At 39.6% G+C, this 24,672-nt stretch overlaps 1 protein-coding gene across 1 annotated transcript in view; it reads right to left on the reverse strand.

The window, feature by feature from the left end:
• The window catches only part of LOC124378184 (male-specific lethal 3 homolog), a 26,279-nt gene continuing 1,607 nt past the window's right edge, over positions 1-24,672 (reverse strand). The window contains exons 2-13 of the mRNA XM_046837728.1: positions 23,711-23,793; positions 23,430-23,525; positions 22,778-22,875; positions 22,495-22,589; positions 21,618-21,746; positions 19,620-19,780; positions 19,166-19,324; positions 18,048-18,355; positions 17,446-17,555; positions 10,888-10,987; positions 9,419-9,503; positions 1-1,058 (exon numbers count right to left, since the gene is read on the reverse strand). Of these exons, the coding sequence (XP_046693684.1) occupies positions 959-1,058; positions 9,419-9,503; positions 10,888-10,987; positions 17,446-17,555; positions 18,048-18,355; positions 19,166-19,324; positions 19,620-19,780; positions 21,618-21,746; positions 22,495-22,589; positions 22,778-22,875; positions 23,430-23,525; positions 23,711-23,793 (1,524 nt within the window). The 3' untranslated portion in view covers positions 1-958. The remainder of the gene's footprint in view (positions 1,059-9,418; positions 9,504-10,887; positions 10,988-17,445; positions 17,556-18,047; positions 18,356-19,165; positions 19,325-19,619; positions 19,781-21,617; positions 21,747-22,494; positions 22,590-22,777; positions 22,876-23,429; positions 23,526-23,710; positions 23,794-24,672) is intronic.

The raw sequence follows: 24,672 nt of genomic DNA on the forward strand, positions 1-24,672 counted from the left end.
TCTTTTTTCTGCAGTGGTTTATTAAACAAGGAGACCACAAACGCACAACAGAGGGCAGGAAAAAAAATATGTACATAAGACAAACTGCAAAATATACAAAAAAAAAAAAAAATGCTTCAAGTCATTGATTTATATGAACGAACAGGAACGCAACTAGGATGTGGAATTGCTCTTTGAGAATAATAAACCCACAAGACCATATCATGACATCTATAAAAGGATCAGTATTTGCTTTTCCAGACATGCTCAGAGAACGTTAAAAGACCTGCTCTTCGATCAGCGCTCTTACTCAGAGAGGCTTCATTTACATAAGAGAAGGACTTCTGAAAGAATGCAGACTAAAGAATAGATTTTGTGTTTGGGTGTTTAAGTGTTGGATACATGAAGTATATGTGCCTGGTTCAGTCTTTGTGCAAGATTATATTCCTTCAAAATATAATGTAAAATGTCCCAGAGTGAGCAAACGCACTGTTCATATTGTTCACGTGCCAAAAACTATGACTTTGGGAAATCATTCGCTTAGAAATGCAGAAGGGTTATTAAAAAACAAACAAAAAAACCTTGCCTCTGTTAATTACTAAACAATCTCAACCTTGTGAAAGAAACAAAGCCACAAATTGAGCGATTCTGAAGCTCACACGAGTCCAGATCAAGTCGTTCTTGCTGCTTTTAGTTGCAAACAAAAGAAAGAAATGCTAGAAGCTTGAACAGCAGCTGCACTGCAGAGGAAAAGGAAAGTCGAAAAGCATTTTGTGGTTGCGATTTCCATCTATCCACAGAAGCAAGCGGAAACGCGGGATCAAGGCAGCCTTTCTGCAGTCTCCATGTCCAAAAGAACAATAAAAAAAAAAAAGTCAAAAGAGACATACGATGATCCCTTAGAGAGAAGCAACTGGACACAGCAGGCTCCAGACTCGAGTCACAAGAGTGAAAGAATGGAAATGACAGTGATTCGCTCTCAGCAGCCGGGCCTGGGCTGCTTCATACAGTAATGCGCTTCGGTGGCGGAGACGTACGCAGACTCTGGAAAGAAGTCTTCATGAAACTCGGCCAAAAACCTTCCAGAGGAGAAGAAGAAAAAAATTATTATTTAACAATTTCTTAAAATGACAATAACGACAATGCACAGTGATTTGAAGTCAAGAAATTAGAAAAATAAAACCTACAATGATAAATAAATAATTACCGTATTTTTCGGACAATAAGCCGCTACTTTTTCCCCACGTTTTGAACCGCATGGCTTAAACAATGAAGCGGCTAATTTATTCATTTTTCCTGGGTTTTTCCCGGTTTCACAAACTTCAAGCCAAAAAACTGAACCCCATAACATTAGACCAATGAAATTTCTGAACGGAAACGAAAAAAACGCACCTCACCTGTGTTCTGAGCTGCACGGCATCGGGAGAAAAAAAGTTATTTTTTTTTAAACGCACGACGATGCCAAAAGATAAACTCCAGAGAGAAATAGTTGTGAAAGGAAGGAGGAAGACAGTGAACAATGACTTTCTTGTTAGGCTACTGTTTAGATACAAGCCGTTGTAACGCGTTGAGTCAGGGTGAAGGGAGAGCTCGCTAACTCCAGTTGCAACAGAAATCATATAAGCACAGACAGGTTTCCAAAACTTGTGCTTTTTTTATTTTTCTTGGCAACAGCGTTATGGGTTAGTCAAAGAAACTTAGAAATGAGCATCAGAAAATAATAAGGACATATTCCTCGGTCTTGCACACATGCAGTAATAGCGGAAAAATGCGGCGGCAGGCTATTCCCAAAATACCGCTATGCTCCTAAAGGAAGTGCAACATATTTCACCCGTTACACCGTGTAACAGACACTGTCTTTCGTTAAAGCCTGTGTAAAGTTCATTAGTTTCAATGTAGAGGCTTATAGACAGGTGCGGCTTATTTATGTTCAAAATAAAAATCTTTGTCAAATTCGGTGGGTGCAGCTTGTATATGGGTGCGCTTTATAGTCCAGAAATTACGGTAAAAACCTTAAACACAACACATGATTTATGTTATGTATTTACAAGACGAAGTACAAATAAAAAACAAAAAAAATAATAAAGTGTCACATCTGGCTGTAAGCTTATTGTCATATTCTAAGCCTTTTGTTTGGTCTCTCTCAATAATTTGACTGCCATTTTCTTCCGTTTTCGCCACCAAATTATGTTTTAATACGATGTAACATTTCTGGACCAATTGATCATACGCATAACGCCTGTGCGCTGAGCAGACATTCGGAATCGCGCTCAGTTTCCACACAATAAACCAAGAGCTTTATTGTGAAGTCTCTCGCGAGTCTCTCAAATTCACTCAACATACCAAACGTTGCTGGGAAATAATCTGATTTGAGCGATTGATATGGACCTTTAAACAGGATGTGAAGAACATTAACTGTTTTGCTCTGCTGCCAAAACTGGTTTGTGTTGCAGCACCTCTGCATTGTGTACTAGAGAAATTGTTCAGTACTGATCTGTTGTCTGTTCTGGGAGAAGAAATAATAAAATAAAAAACAGACGTGCCAAAATAAACACTGCAAAATGTTTATCAGGAAATGTAACCAAACACATATGAACACAGTGTAGAGCTGTAACGGTTCCTTGAGGAATGCGATTAGAAATATTAATTGAGGCAAATTTATTTGATCAATAAATACGAGTGAGAATATTTGAGTTTCATTCAACAAATACTTTCCCATAAATTTCTCTAAACCACCAATTTCAACGCAATGGTATTTGTATTTTGGCTATTAAATGCACTAAATGGGTTTAATCTTGTATGCAATTTCAGCAAAAAAAAGTGAATTTGCGGGAAAAAAACAAAAAAAACAAATGACTTTTTATGAGACCTGTCTTATTTTCTCTCTTATTTAGTATTGCTGTTCAATAAAGTAAAAGTACTTCTTATTTGATTACTCGATTAGCTGATTAATCATTAGAATGCTCGATTGTTCAAATAAACGATAACAGCAGAACGAATACAGTGTGTTCCAAACAGATCCACACACAAGGTGCGCTACTCGTATATACAGCAATCCCTCGCCACATCGCGGTTCAGCTTTCGTGGCCTCACCGTAACGTGGGATTTTACATGGAACATATCTAATTTTGTTTTGCGGATTTTTCGGTAAAATAAGTGTTTTCTACCGTAAAAAAAATTCAGCTTTCAGAAGAGCTGTAATGCTCTTCATCTTCATCATCAGTACTGCACACTTGATTCATCATCAACATCATTCAAGTTGTATCTTCACTGGTGAGTATCCATTCAAAATTACGTAGGGTTAAGAATATTGAGTGAGTATAAGAACAGAGGAAATGTTTATTAGCGTGTCGGGACGTTTATAAAGCCTTAAGATATATACTGTAATGTCTACATATTAAGTTGCCGCTTCGCGGATTCCCAGTGAGGGATTACTGTTCTCTCAATTTATTTGGAATACATGGAATTGATCAGCCAATCATGTGGCAGCAAGTACGAATGCAAAACATCATGCAGATACGGATCAAGTGCCTCAGTTAATGTTCACAGGAAAATAAAATAAAAATTTCTCTATTTCATTACTGATTTGGGAATTTAATACACAACCGTTTCAAGAATTTACACAGAATGGTGCAAAACAAAACAGAAAACATGGCCAGACTGATTTGTGCTGCAAGGAAGGACATTACTTAAGTATAGAATGTCAAATAGTCCTGCTTTAAAACCATGGTGTGCAGAAAAGCTCCTCAGCATGTACAACCCATTCAAACTTGAGGTTTATCAGACACAACAGCAAAAGACTACATCAGGTTTTATTGCTGTCAACCAAGAACAAGAGTCTGAGGCCATCATGGGAAGAGACTTAATTAAAAATGTTAGACCTAACAATCAAAGAAAATCCGTCTCCATCTCTCCAGTCGCTGTGGTATTGGCGAGAATCTGGCGATACGATATGAATCACGTACGATGCGATATTTTGCGATACTTTAAGCATGTAATACCCCTAATAATTTTTACGGCTGGTACTTCCTGCCACTGTTAGAGTTCAGAGATAATATGATCTGCTATCTATCTAGTGGTCAGGATATAAAATCAAAACAAAACAACAGCCATTGCATTTTTGAGAATCAACATGGTATCGCCACACAAAATATCGCGATACTCACGTGTATCGATATCTTATTACACCCCTAAGTTTGAGAGAGTCTGTTCCAATAATAGCTTTACTTGCTCTTGGCTAGCAGAACATAATGGTGTTTCTTATGCTATTTGTAGCCAATTCAAGCTGAGGTGCTTTTTTTTTCTGCCTAAACGGCTTTAAAGAGTGATTATTTGACTTACTATAGACTGTCTGCTCACACCGCTCATTCTCCTTTGACTCTTCGCATCGGCGAGGGGTGTCTCAATCAACTTCTTGGTGCTCGAGACTGTTCTTAGCAAATGCAACCCAAAGGATGAACATCCACAACTATCTTTATGGCTCCTATGTAGAACCATCTACAGTAATCTCATAAGGATTTTTAGTCCAACATCTAAGAACCATTCACCCTCAAATATTCAATATCTTGATGCACCTTTCCAGCCCCTATTTCACAAGGGCTTGGTCACGGACACCAGCTGTTGTAACGGATCCTCTCTTTTAGAAGATTGGATGAAGAAAAAAAAAAAAAGATCGCAGCAGCTCACATTATGATAATTATCAATTATCTGACAGACACTGCAGCATGTCTCTTTGTGCTCTTTTCAATAAGAGAGCAGGAGACACTTCAGAGCTTAATTAACCAGACCGAGTACGAGAAGCAGAAACCCGCCATAGAGCTTGAACAACCTGTCAAAGCTGCAGACATGCACGGCCTGTAAAATCCTCTATTACACAACCTTGTGGGGGTGTGTGAAGGGAAGAAAGCTTTCAAGTCTCCTTCATACCGTGTAGTTTTTATCGGGTATTAATTAATTAGTCTGTAAATAATGCCGATAACATTTGTGAGAGATGAAAAGCAAAGATTTTACACTGTATACAAAAGTACTGAGACGCCTGACTTTTTACGATTCTTGAAGGCAAACGGTGAATTGGAGGTCTTTTTATTTTCCCATAACTTGAACTTGGCAACTCAAACCTGTTCCAGCATGTGGAGAAATAGTGGAAGATTTTAAGAAGATGTAGAGAGTGCTTGGTGAGAAGATTTTCTGTGAAGATGTAGATTTTGGAGTGTGTTTATGGAGAATTGTGTTCATTCACACACTAGGGTTTTAAAGTCAGTTACTGATGCAGGTGTAGGTGAGGAGGCCTGGGGTGCGGTCAGCGTTCACATTCATCCCCAAGGTGATCAATGAGATTAAGATCAGAGCTCGAGATCTCCCAACCCATTTAAAGCATATCTTCATGGAGCTGGCTTTGTGCACAAGAGCATTGTCATGCTACAACAAGTTTTGTGTCTCCTAATTCAATAGACATCCTGAAGACATCATATGAAAAGGTGTGCCTCCAACTTTGTGGTAACAGTTTGGGGAAGACCCACATATGGCTGGAAAAAATCATGTGTCCCAATACATTTTATTCATATAGTGTATATATTCAAATAAACAATATATGAATAAAATGTATTGGGACACATGATTTTCTCTTCTCTCACACACACACACACACACACACACACACACACACACACACACACACACACACACACACACACACACACACACACAGCCTCACTCATAACAGATGGGATTAACTTCAAAATCACCCTTGCTGAGATCTATTTAACCGCATCCCATCATGCACGGCTTCCTACTGATATGGCACCATTTAAGACAAAGATCTAATTCATGGGTTCCCATCACAAAACAACACGAATGCATTAGAACAGGAATGGATGATTTGGAAAAAGCAATATTACTATATAAACAGGAAATCAGTGCTTCCATTTCCACTACAGCGCAAACACACTTTCTTATTTCTCATCTAGCGCTCGTTGAATGAAACTCTCACACGGAGCTCCACAGCGCTGAGTGCTGGCGGGAGGTGAAGCTGCAGCGCTTTTAATTAGAGCACAGAATCATAAATCCTGTGGCTTTGAGGCCAGCTAAAGATCCCTGCACCAGATTTAGAGATTAGTTCAGAGGCTTGTGTAATGCCCACTGATATCTCTCCAACATTTAATATGGATTCTAACGCATTTACACACACACACACACACACACACACACACACACACACACACACACACACAGAGTTCCTCAGACAGGAAATGAGCGCTGGCTTTGCATAACACCTTACACTTTACCACCTGATCGTTTCACCTTAAAAAGAAAATAGCATTCCTTTACTACTTCCAAATCGATAAAACGGAGGCGACGCAAATCAGACAGCTAAAAACACGCACCGAAACATGCACACCCACTCTATTGTGTTTATATGGTCATATCAGCAACAGCTCACTGCTACTGGAGTGAATCCTTTAAAAAGATATACTTAATCAGCTGAAATGTTAAAAGGGAAATGAGAATAGATTAAAATTAAGCATCATATGATCATTTAATGTTACAAATTTAAGACAAATAACCCAAAAATAACTAAATATATTCTAAATATATGACATATATACATACACTATATTTTTCCAAGAGAACTGGGTCAGTTGCAAACATTTTAGGAATTCTGTTTTCACTTTTGTGGGGTATTTAATGAACGACTGTAATATCAGACTGCAACATTCCAAAGTTGAAAAGAGTAAAAACTTTTAAATGCATTGTATATGCATTAAGTTACATTATGTATCATATGCACACAATTTACACTCATTAAAACGTTGTGGCTGCTGTCCAGCACTGTGGTGGAGCGTTTAATAGCCAAAAAAAACGCTTACCGTAATTTCCGAACTATTAAGCGCACCCATATATAAGCCGCACCCACTGAATTTGACAAAGATTTTTATTTTGAACATAAATAAGCCGCCTACACTGAAACTAATGAACTTTACACAGGCTTTAAAGAAAGACAGTGCCTGTTACACGGTTTGTATCTAAACAGTAGCCTACCAAGAAAGTCATTGTTCACTGTCTTCCTCCTTCCTTTCACAACAATTTCTCTCGAGAGTTTTTCTTTTGGCATTGTCGTGCGTTTAAAAATCACCATCCGTGAAGCTTTTCTCCCGATGCCGTGCAGCTCAGAACACAGGTGAAGGGCGTTTTTCATGCCCGGTTGTTTTCAGCGTGACGAATGATTCACATTTCCTGTAGACAGTCTGAGTGAGCGGCAGGTCAAACGTCAGAGGAACATCATCCATATTTATGATGTGGTGCAGCCCGATTCAGTGGGAGCGCGTCTTATTTAATATAAAGAGTTTCATTGGTTCACTTGAACCTGTTCACCAATTTCATTGGTCTAATGTTATGGGGATCAGTTTTTTGGCTTGAATCTTGTGAAACGGGGAAAAAATCCATAAATTAGCCGCTTTATTGTTTAAGCCGCGGGGTTCAAAGCGTCGTCTTATAGTCCGGAGAATACAGTAATTACCTGAGAATGTACATATAAACCTTATTAAAGTCATGTGCAACTGATCGATCTTCTAAATCCCACACAACACTAACATTCCACGAATACTCGCTGTGCTTTATTTAAAGAGCTCTCCGTCTTCTGCGGGTTAAAAAAAACTCTCCAATAAAACAAGTCAAAAGCGTGTCACGTTAAATTCAAGTGTAACAAGACTTTCCGAGTGACGCTAATTATGATCGGATAAACACGATCAAAATGTCCTGTTTGTGCAGCTTTCCACCCTGTATTGACCACTTCATCCAAAAGCTTCAAGCTACTCGTTTTCCGAACGTCTCAGCAGATCGATGATCGCACTGAAACGCTGCAGGAGACGCAGGATTGTCAAATTGACACTTCTGTTGTTTCCCGTCGGTGCTTGCAATGTTTCTGCACCATCTTGAGACTCAAATCCGTGCGGGGTTTACCCCGAATCGTTTTTGCAGGGTCGCTGAAACCATTTTCCATCTTTAACTTGCTCACAGTTGCCATGGTTACACTTGTAGCACTAGGCTAGTGTGAAATTAACAAAAAGCTAGCTCCAGAACTGTACTATATAGATATACTAAATATTTGATGGAAAACAAATTAGGGGTCTCCGAGATTGAAATACAATTCTGGGGGGCGCCGCGTGTGTATAAAATGCATCTGTCAAAATTGCGGCATCGCTTCACATAATATACAACGACAGAGATAATATTTTGGGAAAATGCTTGCATTAGGACATGCGATATCCTACACTTAGTCACAATAGCATTTCATTTCTCATTGCGAGTTGAAATTCTTTCGCCCGATTCGGTCTTGCTAATGGAAGCTTTCCATACGTCACAAGATATCGGATCCAATCAGTAAAAATGAATGACTAACGGCGAGTCTACAAGAAGTTCATTGTGTAGCCTACTATCTTGCTGCAAAGTGTCTTATCAGATCCTAGCAACAAAACAGATCCGACTGAAGAGGATTTAATGCAAGATGGAGAGAGAAAAAAAAAAGGATTATCATATCTAGCAAAGCTTAACGCCGCTTAACGCTGCAATCAGGTCATGGTTTTTCTTGCTAGAAACTCTTACTGGATATGGAATTTTTGGATTATCACTGGTTATACAAGTCGAGGGAAGATAAAAGGGGTGGAACATTTCCAGTAAATTTCTGGCAACTTTCAATGGGAACTTCATCTGGGGAATTTGGGAAATATTCCAAGTACTTACCAGGAAACTGACCAGGAATTTATGCGAATTAATAAAATTTTTTAAAAGTAATTCATAAATAATTATATTGTTTCTCATAATGTATGTTTGATCATAAGCTGACATGCATGCGAACAAATACAGATAAAAAAAATACATTTTTGAATTATTTAATTAATGTTTAATTTATTATTAAAAATTTTTATTGTTTATTTTGTTGCACAGCAGCATACAAACACCACAATGCCGCTTTAAATAAATTTGTATAATATTTATGAAATTTTTGTGAATACTCAACATTTTTTTACATTGTTTTGTGTGCAGGATTCAAGAAATGATGTGTTATGATATGGAGGAAGATTTTTTCTCCCAACTACATTAAAAGGTCCCTGCTATGGGCAAACCTGCAATTATGTAAATTCCCAGTTTATTCCCCTTTGAAATTTTCCAGTCTTGAAAATTCCTGTAATTTTGCAAACTTACTTCTGAAATTTTTTTTTTTTGCAAAAATCCTTTACCCAAAAATAAGACTAGTTAGAAGTGGTGGCAATAATTGGAATGAAATTTGATGTTAAATAAAAAGTCATAAATTCCAAATATTGCTCAAATTAAATCTTTAAAATCAAGAAGTGCAGTGCATCAGATGACCACTGTCAAAAGACTTTACACGTATTGTGTTTTAAAACCCCGTTCAAATGTACACCTCTGGAGCGAGTGGTACCTGAGGAAAAGCGCCAAGTGCTTGACCAGGGCCCTCAGATTCTTCTCGGGCATATGCATCTTCCCAAGAATCTCTGGAAGCTTCACTGCAGAGGAAATGTTTACAAAAAAAAAAAAAGTAAATAAACAAGAAATTAAAAAAAAAAACATGAGAAATTTACATTAGATGATACGAACTACACTTAATAAAAGTATACAGTATTTAAGCTTAATTCTTCCATGAAGACGTTCGTCTTGTTATTGTCTAGACTATGAAATCCGAGTGCGCTTCAGGAGTATATTGGAACACCGGACACGCAAGCTTGAGCAATTTAGAACTTCTAATGCATGCTGCAGATCCCTGGTGTTCTACTTACGAGGGCTCTGACTCTTATCTTACTGATAGGTGAAGTACATTAAGCAAAGTGAACGGAAGCTGATGGACGAGTTGGTGCCGATTCAACGCGCAGGTATGTTTTCCGTAACGCAGAGAACGATAACTAGGGATGTGCGACTTCATGACAGAGTCAGACGCGATTCGCGTCTCGGTTCATAGCCTACGATACGATACGCTAAAAGATGCATTTAAAGCGCCAACCGATGTGATGAGATAAGATTCACACCGGTTACGATGACGTGCGATCGATTTGATTTAACACAATGCAATTTAATGCAATATGAAGCAAAGATAAAAAGTATGATGCTATGCAATTTAATAAATGGTACAGATAGTTTGCTTTTACTTCTTTGGTTTAGATAGAAAGCAAATCACAAATAAGCACTTTCCAAGTTTGCTTTGTAGAATTCAAAAGCTATATTTATATTAAGCTTGTAATCTTGCGTACCCGTGTAGATTTATTCATTAGTAGAGACTCAAAGCGCTTTTGTACGTCGCTCTGGATAAGGGCGTCTGCTAAATCCTGCAAATGTAAATTTACCTAATAAATTCATATTCACAAACAGGGCTTTGTACAAAAAAAAAAATAAATAAAAATAAAAAATTCTAGCTCCAGGATGACGCAGCTCTACCTCTGCCATGTTAATCTGTATTCTATGTGATTCTCAGCACACGTCTCGGTCTCCGTAGTGTTGTGATGCGTCATTCGCGTAGCGGCAGCGGTGCCGAGTACGAGCTTGAGAAACAGTTGAGCGAGGAGAAAACTACCCACCCATTAAATTGGTCACATGCTAAATAATAAAAGAATAGCGAATTCTACTAAGAATTATATATACAACGCCAAAAGAGCATTTTTCCAGATTAACTTTTATGCCAATGCATAAAAATCGACTGTCTAATGCTAACGATGTTCTCCCAGATCCCCCATCTGCAGTATGACTTAAATAACGGACAGCAAGGACAAGTTCCTTATATATCTACAATTCATTTATTTCCCATTGCTTTTTGGTTCGTTTCATCGGAGTACAACAGGAAGAGCGATCCAACTAGAATTAGCGTTCGTGCACCGAATACGCAAGCGTTCTAATACTCACCGAACAGGCGGAGGAGATGCTGCGAGCCGTAGAGGTAGGACGGAGGTGGAGGCTGATCGCTCAGGGGGTAGTTATCAGGAGTCAAACGCCAACTCAGCACCTGCAGTGGGAACAGGATGACATTCAGTCTCTCGGATAACGAACCAGAAATCTCTGAGCGTCTTGTTGTAGAAACGCACACTGGGTGCTCGTCAGGACGTATGAATTTACTCTGATCACATGTTCTGAGGGTGAACAAAATTTTTGGCACCTGCTCTAAATTCAACAATCGTAATTATAATCTGGACAAAATACACGAGCAATGAGAAAATCAGTATGCTGGGACACGTTTCTCACTGCTAAGAAAAGATGCTGAATAAGTAACTGCTGGTTTGATGAGGCGAGCAAACGGTTACAGTATATAAAAAGAATCTCCAGTATCTGTAATAATCAGAAGTTCCTTTAAACACTATTCAATCTGTTTCCTTGCATTGCATCCAGAAAATATTCACAGCGCTTCGTTTTTCTTTCCGGATTTTGTTACGTTACAGTCTTATTCCATTCATTATTTTCCTCAAATGGCTACAAACAAATTCTGCATAATGCCAACGTCAAAGAAGTTGAAAATGTATTAAAAAATAAAAATGTACAAAAATATTTACAGCTTTTGCCATGACACTCAAAATTGAGCTCAGTTGCATCCTGTTTCCACTGATCATCCTTGAGATGTTTCTACAAATTGTTTGGAGTCTGGCTGTAGTAAATTCAGTCGATGGGAAATGATTTGAAGGCACACACCGGTCTATATGAGGTCCCACAATTAAAAGTGCATGTCAGAGCACAAACCAAGCCATGAAGTCCAAAGATGTGTCTGTAGACCCCTGAGATAGGATTGTATTAAGGGTACAAAAACAACATACATTTCTGCAGCACTGAAGGTCCCAATATAATAGAAGACATTTGGAACCACTAGGACTCTTCCTAAAGCAGGACGTCTGGCCAAACTGAGCGATTGGGAGAGAAGGGCCTTGGTCAGGGAGGTGACCAAGAACCCGATAGTCACTCTGAAACAGCATTACTCTGTGGAGAGAGGAGAACCTTTGAGAAGAACAACCATCTCTGCAGCAATGCACCAATCAGGCCTGTATGGTAGAGTGGCCAGACGCCTGGAGGACTCGTAGATCATAAGAAACAAAAATCTCTGGTCTGATTAAACAAAGATCTAGGGTTAGTGTAATCACCTGGCCAATACCATCCCACAGTGAAGCATGATGGTGGCAGCATCATGCTGTGGGGATGTTTTTCAGCAGCAGGAACTGGGAGACTATTTAAGATTGGGAGTTAGATGAATGGAGCAAAGTACAGAGACGTCCTTAATGAAAACCAGCGCTCTGGACCTCAGACTGGGGTGACGGTTCATTTTCCAACAGGACAACGACCCCAAGCACACAGCCAAGATAATAAAGGAGTGGCTACGGGACGACTCTGTGAATGTCCGTGAGTGACCCAGCCAGAGCCCAGACTTCAACACGATTGAACATCTCTGGAGAGATCTGAAAATGGCTGTGCACGGACACGCTTCCCATCCAACCTGATGGGGCTTGAGAGTTCTCCTCAGAAGAATGGAAGAAACTGCCCAAAAATAGATGAGCCAAGCTTATAGCATCAAACTCAAAAAGACTTGAGGCTGTAATTGGTGCCAAAGGAGCTTCAACAAAGTATTGAGCAAAGGCTGTGAATACTTATGTACATGTGTTTTTGTTTGTTTTTTTTTTAATTTGCAAAGATTTTAAACAAGCTTCTTTTACATTGTCATTATAGGGTATTGTTTGTAGAATTTCAATAAATTAATCAATTTAATCCATTTTTGAATAAAGCTGTAAGATAAAACGGGGAAAAAGTGAAGCCCTGTGAATACTTTCCGGATGCTCTGTATGTTTTCAGACAGGAAAGTAATTTTAGGATGGTAAGGTTTATGGTTTCTCGAGAATTTTTAATCACGTAAATTCTAACTTGCTTCACAATTACAGTGCCCTCCACAATTATTGGCACCCCTGTTTAAGATGTGGTCGTGGACTTCTAAAAATTCTCCTTTTTTTTTTTAAAACAACATAGAACCCAAATGCAAAAAAAGAGAAAAATCCAACCTTTTATTTAAGTACATTACTTTGGTGGGAAAAAAAAAAAAAAAAAAAAAAAAAAAAATCACACATTTAGAAGAAAAAAAAAAACTTGAAATCATGTGTGCCACAATTATTGGCACCCCTAACAATTCCTCTGAAAAATTTAATTGTTTTTTTTTTTAAATATATTTTTCTGTAGTTGCTAAGGTTGGTCAGGGTATCTAGGGACTTTTCATTAGTAATTCATGATTTCCTGTTTCCCTGGGGTATAAATATGACGTGACACAGAGGCCTAATTCTCTTACCCATTTGTCAACGTGGCAAAGACAAGAGAACACACCATTCAAGTAAGGCAGATGTGTGTCGACCTTCATAAGTCAGGCAATGGCTACAAGAAAATAGCCACTCGCCTTAACTTGCCGGTATCTACAGTCAGAGGAATCATTAAGAAGTTTAAAACAACTGGAACAGTGACAAACAAGGCTGGAAGAGGTCCCAAGTTTATCTTGCCACAACGCACAGTGAGGAGGATGGTAAGAGAAGTAAAAAAATTTCCCAAGCTCACCGTCACAGAATTGCATCAAAGAGTGGCATCTTGGGGTCACAGAGTCTCCAAAACAACCATCAGACGCTCTCTACATGCCAACAAGCTGTTTGGGAGGCATGCAAGGAAAAAGCCTTTTCTCACTAACACTCACAAACGTAAACGCCTGGAGTTTGCTAAGCGGTACTGGGACTTCAACTGGGATCGTGTGCTTTGGTCAGATGAGACTAAGATTGAGCTTTTTGGCAACAAACACTCTAAGTGGGTCTGGCGTAAAACAAAAGATGAGTATGCCGAAAAGCACCTCATGCCCACCGTGAAGTATGGTGGAGGATCTGTGATGCTGTGGGCCTGTTTCTCTTCCAAAGGCCCTGGGAACCTTGTTAGGGTGCATGGCATTATGAACGCTTTGAAGTACCAGGATATTTTAAATAAAAACCTGATGGCCTCTGCCAGAAAGCTGAAGATGGGTCGTCATTGGGTCTTTCAGCAGGATAATGATCCAAAACATGTGGCAAAATCTACACAAAAGTGGTTCAGCAGTCACAAACTCAAGGTCCTCCCATGGCCATCTCAGTCCCCAGACCTCAACCCAATCGAAAACCTGTGGGGCGAGCTAAAGAGAAGAGTGCATAAGAGAGGACCCAGGACACTGGATGATCTAGAAAGATTGTGCAAAGAAGAATGGTCAAAAATCCCTCTCTCTGTGTTCTCCAATCTTGTGAAATGTTATAGGAGGAGATTAAGTGCTGTCTTGTTGGCAAAAGGAGGTTGTACAAAGTATTAACATCAGGGGTGCCAATAATTGTGGCACACATGATTTCAAGTTTTTTTTTTTTCTAAATGTGTGATTTTTTTACCACCAAAGTAATGTACTTAAATAAAAGGTTGGATTTTTCTCTTTTTTTGCATTTGGGTTCTATGTTGTTTTAAAAAAGGAGAATTTTTAGAAGTCCACGACCACATCTTAAACAGGGGTGCCAATAATTGTGGAGGGCACTGTAAATGTGACTATAAACAGACATTAATACATTGTTAAATACAAAAAAATTAATTTCTCCTTTTTTTTGTTACTTAATTTCATGCAGGTTTTTATGTATCTTGCACTTTTACCACTGCACATCAAAGCCTTGCTCAGTGAAATGTTGCACTGATGGTTGATCTTTAGCAAGTTTCTCTACACGTGATCGCTGACGCACAAACAGTGTGACTATCAGATTCTTGGTCACCAAGCTTCTCTTTTAGGACGAGTCCTGGTTGTTAAAATTTCTCCTATTCAAGAATTATGAAGGCTGTTCTTGAGAACCTTTTCAAAGAGTTGTGCTTTGAAACAACCCTGTCTCCAAGCTCTGCACTCTGCCTTTGACCTCATATCTATTAACGAGAATTGAGTTGTTCTCCAAATCTAAGTATAGAAACATCTCAAGGACGATCCAGGGAAAGTTTCATCGCAAACAATATGAGAATCAATAGCAAAGTGCTGGTTAATTTCAGAGTGTAGATTTAATGTAGAATAATCAACGCAATTTTGCATATACGGCTGCCATGCAAGAAGTTGAAAAAAAAAAAAAATTAATGTGTCTGAATCTATCCATCAATCTCTATATCAATCTACACACCATATCTTGCTCCATTAACACCTAAATTAACCATGTTTTTTTCCATACACATAAAACACATGGCAAATAATAGCACTTTTTCTTGCACACTCTTAGCACTCATTATTCAACCCCACCATTAGTTTTTAAACCTTTTACAATATACAATCTATAACATGATTTTTTTTTTGTTCCCACAAGCCATGATCGTTATTGACATGTCGACCCTGGAGCACTCAAACATGGTCTATTTAAATGGACTATCCAGAGTGGGGTTTACTAGATTTAAATGTACGTAATCTTTTTTGCAGGTTATTCGGCACAGATAGTCAATTGCTAGAACTATCGGCAAACGTATGGGCAATTATCCACGAGTATAGTTTTTCCAGGTTACGGTTCGCTGTCATTACGAGAGCGGCCTCTAGAGGCGAATCACTGACATGACGTCTTTTTTTTTTACACGAGAGACTGCACGTTGCACGGAGAGCGATATAGTACATTTATAATCGATTAATTATTTAATTGATTCAATATTGTTTACATTTGTAATAAAGCCCAGTTCTATTTTACATGGCGTGTTTTACTTTTTTTTTTTTTCATCCAGTATCCATTTTAAAAACCCTTGGTTGATTAAAAACGTTATCAGCAAGTACAATTAAATCTAGCTTATCGGTAAAATACACGGTCAGTCGACCTCTAGTATGAATGATTTTCCATTTCCAGGGGCATGAACATGTGCTTAACCTCACACTTGATGCCTATAGAGCATCTCATTTTTATGGTACCCTTTTCTGGCTACAAGCTTCTGATTCTTAGTTGCTGATTCTCTGTTTCACACTTTACTTGTACTGCATGCACATAAACGTGCTTCAGCTTACAATGAGTTTTTCTAAACACTGTGACTCAGCATTTTTTGAGCAAGAGCAAGTAGAAAAATACTCAATATCAGGTTAATAAAGGTTATTTGAGGATGCAAATAGTGAATAACCGTGACATCACAGGATCAATGAGAGATTCTTGGCCATGTTTAAGAAGGAACCTTAACCTCTCTTTAATAAATGCGAGGCATCTGGACTGGATGTAAACACAGCTTTTATCCTCTGTAAACATAAATGTGCTGAACATTGTGCAGATGTTTTCTACAGAATTTCCACAGCCTGCGTGATACATTGGCACGTAAAAGCAATCACACGGCAGGGGTCTGGTTTCAGCTGTAAAACTCTACTCCATGTTCTCTTTATTTCATGCCCACACCTAATGTGCAGAAGTATACACCAATCACGTTTTCAAAGTGGTTTCTTACAGCCGAGCGATTTCAAAAACATGACGACCAGCGCCATCTAGTGGACACTTGGCTGCATTTTCTTGAAATCCTTTACCACTAGTGCAAACATTCGATGGTAGATCTATAATCTAATGTGAAAACATAATGGCAGCAAAAACAGAGTGTGCACAGCATATTCTTTCCCTGTCCCTCAAGTGCAAAACCTCCTTAATTGCATCTGCTTGGCTCTTGCTCCTTCCTGCTGAAAAGACTCTATACCTTGGAGTCTATTGAAAGCACTTTTGATGAAATTTCTTCAATGTATTTTGCAATTAAAACATAAATGGGATAAAATAAAATGAGCTTTATCCAAGTAGCCCAAAAGCATCAGCATATTTTTGGACTGAGCTATTTAGTTGTTTGGGACTCGATCAACCTGAGCAACCTTCAGCGCATAATCCATTAGTGGCTTCATCCAACATTCTGACTTCGCTCCGAGTTGTTCATATGGATTACTACAAGCTTTAGCAACAACAGAGTGACTGTAAATGGGAATCTGAGACACGTCCTATTCTTCCAATGTTATTCCATTCACAAAATCTTCAATCAATCATTAAAAACAGCCCTTTCCCTTCCACTGCTTTATGTTCTATTAGACTGGCTGAGATCTCTGAATGTTGCTTCAGATTCCATCATATTATTTATCAAATGACTCCAATGTTACAATTTCATTATAAGAAAAATAAAATAAAACTGACAATTAATTTCTCTTTGACTTCCAGGTTAGGATTCAAAATACTGTAAAAATTGATCATATTTGGTACTGTCAGCTTTTGAGCAATGCACTTTATACGATTAAACAAATAGAAAAAATAAACAAATAAGTCACTATTTTTCGTGCTCGAATATTGAATATAAAAAAGTCCATTAAAAAGGTGGAATGCACAAAGCAAACAAACACTCTCAAAGTAAAATTACGTTGTCAGGCAAAGGCACGTGTCTTGAAAAAGAAAAAAACCTGTTTACTACCAGTCAGTTTTAAAAACGCACCTCGTTCAGTTCGTTGTTCCGCCGACTCTCGAGCCCTGAGAACACACCGCTGCCGTCTTTACTCGGTGTGAGGGGCAGAGGCGAGGACGAACCACTGTGAACTGGCGTTCCTGTTTTGTTTTTAAGAAAACAAAACAAAAAAAAAAAACAAGAGATTACCAAAAAAATTTTTTTGTCACAATCATTTTAAGGCTGAACAGCGCCCTCTAGTGGATTTAATCATGTAACCCGCTCAGAAGAAGACCAAGTTGCACTCCATGGCTACTGAACTCCCAGTGGCCTCATTCAGCAAAAAGTGTTCAGGATTGGATTAAGGAACATGACAAAGTTCAAGGCGTTGACATGGCCTCCAAATTCCCCAAACCTCAATCCGATAATGAATCTGTGCCAATGTACAACACAGCTTCTAGGACTTAAAGTCTTGGTGACAAGGAACCCCAGCACACCTTCAGAACTCCAGGCCTTAACACAACCCAGTAGTTGAAGTGGCACAAAGAGAACTACACAATATCAGGCAGTACAAACGTGTTACTTTTCCAGATCCTAAAACAAGTGTATGTGCAAGGAGCTGGTTTAAGGTGTAAAGATGAAGGTTCACTCACTCTTCTCCAGATTGAGGAAGAACTTGGGCAGTGGAGTCGGGACTTCGGCGAGTCTGCGTTTGGGTTGAGGTGAGGTGTTGCTGCTGCCTCCTCCCCCCTCGGCACTCTTCTCCCCCCCGGAAGTGTTGCGTGTGGAGCGTCTCAGAGAGTGCGTGCTGTCTGAATCGGGATTAGTGCAGCGGCGGCGTTTCGGTGTTGTTGCAGTGATAACGGGCGAGGCGGAGGTCTCGTTGTGAGCGGAGTGGCCGTCTGTGGACTGAGGAGTTGACGGGTTCAGGCTTGGACTTGGAGAGCGCTCACCGAGAGACCTAAAACACAACAGTTAAAACAAATAGGATAGAATTCAAATCTGTTCTTGTTTGCTAAACTCACTAAAGACAAACGAGTGTTTAAAGAAACTCCAGCATAGAACAGGCTTTTAAACTATTCGTTTCTAGAAAGTTCTTGAAAAGCTGCAGACGTGTGTGTGTGTGTGTGTGTGTGTGTGTGGGTATAAATATAAATAACACACACACACACTTTGCCCAAACAAACAGGGAACGTGGTTTCAGCTTTTTATTTTAATGGAAGATTGCTAATGATTTGAATGCTGTCAGAGTGAAGCATTGTGGTGGAAGGGTGGAGACACGGGGGGTGACGATAGGAATCGTGCGCTTGGTTCTAAAAGATTAGAAACGGCCCTGTTAACAGAGGATGTAACAGACACCGGAGAGAGCGAGAGAGAGAGAGAGAGAGAGAGAGAGAGATAGATAGATAGATACCGGGCACAGCTGACAGCGAGTATAAAGTGTGTGGGAAAGCGGAGGTTGCCAGGTGAAGGCACGGCAATCCGCGAGTGTGCGCGTTTTTTGCTTTGGCGTCAACTAAAGGTGTGTGTTACCGTGAGTGGGGGTGTGTCTCGGCGTGAGTATGAGAAAAATAAACACGTGTAAACTCGAGAAGAAACAAGTAGAAAAGCGAACTGACGCTTACCTACATAATTCTGCATTAGTCAGTTTAACTCTTCACACTGAATTGTGTACTAAACCAACTCAACTGAGCAGAAAGTCACAGGCTGGACTTCTTCTCATCACCGCCATGACGCATGCACACAAAACTCCTTCAGATTTCCACCTCACCTGGTAGAGCATCCTGCAGTATCTCCGATAGGCTGGAAGAACTTGGACGAGCTGACCTTCTTGAACTGGGCTTGCTCGTTGGGATACAGAAGGATCATGGGTAAGGTGAAGTCGAAAGTGATCCTCAGGCCGTCCACCATTTCTTTACAGAGCTCCTCGCTGTGGGGAGGGGAAACGCAACGGAAAACATTATCAACCCAAGAAGTCAACGGCAACATCTGTGAACATGGCAATATAACATACCTAGAACAGGGAACCATTGCTGACTTTTAAAAATGTATTGTAATGTTTCTTACTTTGCTGACACATTTTAGTTTTTCTGTGTGTGTGTGTCACATGCTGTCATGTCTTTGTTGTGTAATGTTTTTTGATCACTCTACAAAAACCCCTAATATACAATCCATATCATTTGTACTGCAGTATTTACTCCATGAGGAAGATCAAGTGTACTTACTTTTTCTCAGGTGGCACATAGTGCGGGCTCATGGTGGACTGCGTGGAGCTCTGAGGATGGCGAAAGCGTTCGTTGGCAGAAAAAGCGGCGTTTATGGTGAAGTGTTTGACGTACGACTCGAGGATGTTCACTATGTTCATCTGACATGGCAGCTTCACCAGCTACACACAAGCAGGAGAAGATTCCAGTTTTAAAATGTAACAAAAAAACAATCAGCTGGTGTCTCAGGATGCATCTCGATCCCTCTGAGGATATGCTCACGTTCAGTAGTTGTAACATCTGAACTCACTTTTTTGTGATACCATGGTAACAGTGAAATTAAACGCTTTTCTGTCCGAAAAAAAAAGCCGACGATAACCCTTCTTTTCAACTACTTCAACAAATATTGCGCAAATAAATCCCAGGTGCTGTGGCCAATTAGAGTCTGGAGTAGGGCTGAAACGTCACCTCGAGGAACTCTAGAAATTCGAATACTAAAATGCAGCAAGGCAATTATTTGCTTTGTTTAGTCCATTTAACTACACATGAAGCACTGCGTTTCCCGATGGAACATTATTACTGACGCACCACCCGCTAAAAACTGTAGAGCTCTGGACAGGAAAACACTACAGAAGCCCGTTTCCGACTCAAAAAAAAGTGTTTGCCTAATTTTTCTCGCACTTCTGACTATATTTCTCGCAATTCCGGGATTTTTTTTTTATCTGTCACCACCTCTGTAGATACAAACATCTTTACACAGAGAAAATTAAATGTGCTCCAATCAACAATTTTTATCCACTCATAAATCAAAAGAAACGACTTTTAGGATTTCGCAAAATGTTAGTTGAGTAAAAAGTGAGATATTTATGAAATAATGTGAAGTTAAAATAAAAGTCTCCCCAAACATTAAAGATTCTGTCCACCACTGCTGGCCAGCCTCCACCTACTCAATAAATATTAGCGGTGTTATTCTTTACTATATTATACATTAATATAATACTTATTTGCACTTTACTGAGTCATTAATTGTTACACTTTATGGGGGGAAAAGTATTGGGACACTCAACTGTTTCCGCAAAATTGTAGTCAAACAACTGTATAAAAGATGTCTTTGGATGCCATAGGAGAACATTTTTCCTTCACTCCTTCTACTACTTCTTCTTCTTCTTTCAGCTTCTCCCATTAGGGGTCGCCACAGCGAATCATCCATCTCCATACTACTCTGTCCTCTAAATCTGCCTCTTTCAAACCAACTACCTGCATGTCTTCCCGCACCACATCCATAAACCTCCTCCTTGGTCTTCTTCTTTTCCTCCTTCCTGGTGGCTCCATCCTCAGCATTCTCCTACAGATATACCCCATATCCCTCCTCTGCACATGTCCAAACCATCTCAATCTCGCCTCCCTCACCTTGTCTTCAAAACATCCTACATGCGCCGTCCCTCTGATAAACTCGTTTCTAATCCTGTCCATCCTCATCACTCCCAACAAAAACCTCAACATCTTCAGCTCTGCTACCTCCAGCTCCACCTCCTGTCTTTTACTCAATGCCACTGTCTCTAAACCATGCAACACTGATATCACTCTTCTCCACCCACTCCACCCTGCCTGCAATCTTTACTTCACTTCTCTAACACACTCTCCATTACTTTGCACTGTTGACCCGAGGTACCTGAACTCCTCCACCTTCTCCACCTCTTCTCCCTGCAACCGCACCCCTCCACTGTGATCCCTCTCATTCACACGTTTTCCTTCACTTGAACTAGGAGACCCAAAACCTGTTCAGAAAGCTCCAGCTCATGAAGATATGGTGTACATGAGCTGGAGTGGAAGACGTTAAATGGCCTGCTATAAAGCTCTCAATCCTATTTAACACATTTGGGACGGATTGGATCAATGGCTACACCTCAGGTCTTCTTAAATCGCTACAATCACACTTCACAATTGCATTAATGGTGTGCTGCATTTCTGCACTGTGTCTTGACGTAACAGCGTATAACCTGGCATGCTGACTAATACCTTTTTCCTCTTGTTGATGTAGTAGCAGTCATCCTCCAGCTTCTTCTTCAGCACATCAGGGATGTCGATGTTGATCGCGATGCTCTTCTCCTCGCTCTCCCTTTTCGTGTGCACCTCCTGCTCTTCTTTCTGCAACCAAAAGAACAGACAAGCTCATCAAACCGAACTTGAGTAAGTAAATTAACTTAATCTCTTAGACTCCTTTGATTCACAGAAACGGTGTAGCTTTTAACCCTCTAATGCCAAATCGATCACTTTCCTCAAAAACCTGTGTATAGAATCTGAGACTTGTCTTCTGCCCCTAATGGATCTTTCTATGCACTGCAGTCAATAACAGGCTTCAGTCAGGTTTTTTCCAATATGGCTGACTTGCTTTATTTATTTATTTATTTATTTTGCAGGAACGTTTTGCTGATTTCGAAAAAGTTGTGGTAAAAATTAAGTTTTTACAGGATGTTATAGTGAAATTGTGTTAAAAATATATGTATCGAATATGACAGCGGGTATATAAGGTAATGTATCTTAGTCATCAATGCATTGCAGTTCAGATAATAAATAAAACGGAAATAATGTAATGTAAGTTATGTATTCTTTCTGTGCAGCCCGGTACCAATTGACCCACAGACCGGTGCCGGTCCGCGGCCCAAGATTTGGGGACCACTGATGTAAAGGTTCGGAGTTGCCTTAACTGGGTTTCTTGCTTTAGTAAAATGGTTTTCACTCTCCATATGTGAATTTATGTGATTTATCTTAAGTTTCATCTTAGTTTCACAAAAACCTAACATTAACATGGGCATGTAGACGATTTATACCCACTCTATTTGATTTTGGATATAATGTAACATTGTCAGGTGGAAATAATGAAATAAACATGTACCATTTCATCTAAATCCTCAGACGACTCGCTCTCGCTTTTTAAAGTCTCCGGGTCGGAATTGTCCTCGTCACCGTCTTCAGATGATGAAATCAAAGCTGTTCAAAGGAAAAAATAAAATAAATCAATCATGTTGACCCTCAAGTGAAAACTCAAACCAATAAATAACCAAAAAGATTTTTGCTTTTGAAGCGAATGACCCGAATAACACAAAATCTGAACAAGCCAATAAGCGAAACCAGTGCAAATAAAAGCGTCTACACTGTTATAGATCAGCAAAACTTACGGTCATCGCTCTCGTCCTTTTCTTCTTCGGGTAAACTTTTTAGCACGGAGTTAACGCCTGGCAAACGACAACGCCGCTTCCTCCATCCTTTTCTCCTCCTGTACAAAAACATATAACTAAAGGTAAACGTTTTTACGTTTCATTTCAGTGAAGAGAAACACTACGAAGAACACGTTAGTCCTTTTTATTTTGTATTGTGTGCTTCAATTTACAATAAAAACAATGTTTTGGTCTTTTGTTTTTGGGGGTGGGAGTGGTAGCTCAGTACATTCTCACCACTGTCGGGCCCCTGAGCAAGGCCCCTAAGTCGCTTTTGATAAACATGTCCAATAAATGCTACAAATGTATATCAAATATTCAATAATAGGTTTGAGAACACAAACACACGAAAGACATTGTGCGCCGGAGCACACAATTAAACGAATAGGCCACGCCCCTGTGCGGTCACGTGATCCTGGTTTAACAAATAAGAACAGCCTTAAGGTTGTGAGCGCCATTTTTTTTTTCTTTATTATACAGTGGCACTAACGTGTGTACAATATAAACAGCATGCCTGCGTCAATACAAAATGAATGAACATTTTAGCCACAATCACTTGGTGAAAAAGTAAAGAAATTATTAATAAAGACACCGGGATTAAATCCGGACCTACATGCGAGCCAAAGCCTTCCGAGCCAGTTTACGCTGCAGCTTGCGGTTGTCCTCGGAATCTCGGAGAACATGATCCTCTGCAGCCCAGCGATCCCAGCTGAGGAATGGAGACAGAATTATAGGGTCAGTCAGCACGTCTGGTCCCGGCGTGACAAAGCAGGAGGACATTTCTTTCCTGCTAGTACCCTAAAATCGAGTAGTGTGTCTTGGCTTTTATTAGCTCAATTCCCCCCTGATTGCTAGCATGCTAACGGCTAAGTCAGCTGTGTGTGTGTGTGTTACCTCCGGTTCCAGCCGTTGAAATGAATCAGATATTTAGGGATCCGCTTTCCCTTCTCATCCTTTCCCACTACAATGTCCACCACCTACAAAACACAATCGGTTTACGCGTTAAGGTGGCAACCATTAAAAAAGGAAAAATCACACCGCTTATTTGCCCCCTGATCCCCCCTTTTTTTCCCCTCTGCTCCTGCTGCTATTACACCCAATCCAACCTCGCTCCAACGGCAGCGCTTTCGAGTGACGTCATCCACCTCACTCAGCCGGAGTGGGTTTTTTTTTTTTCGTGCTCCCTTCACGAGCTCCTCCGCATTGTATTGTTTCCCAGCAAATTAATAAATAATTTTTGCGATTTCATATAACTAACATTACCTCACTATAGATAAACAGCACGTTGGGAAAACACCAAGCTGTACAGTACTGGACATATTCCTAAAATATGCATTGTGTGTGTACATAATGTGGAATATTGCTGCCAGGGTCTGTGTAATAAAGGAAACCATTCTTATGAACTACTAACAGACCTATCGTTTTGTTTGCAAATTATAGAAGCAGAATGATCACGAGTGAGACAAAACGATTTTTTCCCTTCCCAATGAAGACATTCTTTAGTTCTGCTTAGCACAGGAACTAATCTGGAAAACAATTCCGACCGCACGTGAATGCAGCGTAAGTCGCACAGGTTGTTTGGGGTAAAAGCTGTTCATCTAAAACCAACACAAAAAAAAAAAAAGCAACACAATTTTTTTTAAATCTTTCTCTGATATATAAATGCATGCATGTCGTGCTATTGAATTCCCACTATGCATACGCATTAATAATAATGATTATTATTATTATGCTTGTTATAAATATTGTTAATTTACTATTCAACCCAAAAAACATACACAGCAATGCCAGGGGTATATGAAAGAAACTAGAGATGTATATTAAAAGAATGCAAAAATATGCAAACAGATGACAAA

The sequence above is a fragment of the Silurus meridionalis genome, chromosome 24 (genome assembly GCF_014805685.1).
Source record: "Silurus meridionalis isolate SWU-2019-XX chromosome 24, ASM1480568v1, whole genome shotgun sequence".
In the NCBI taxonomy this organism is placed as follows: Eukaryota; Metazoa; Chordata; class Actinopteri; order Siluriformes; family Siluridae; genus Silurus; species Silurus meridionalis.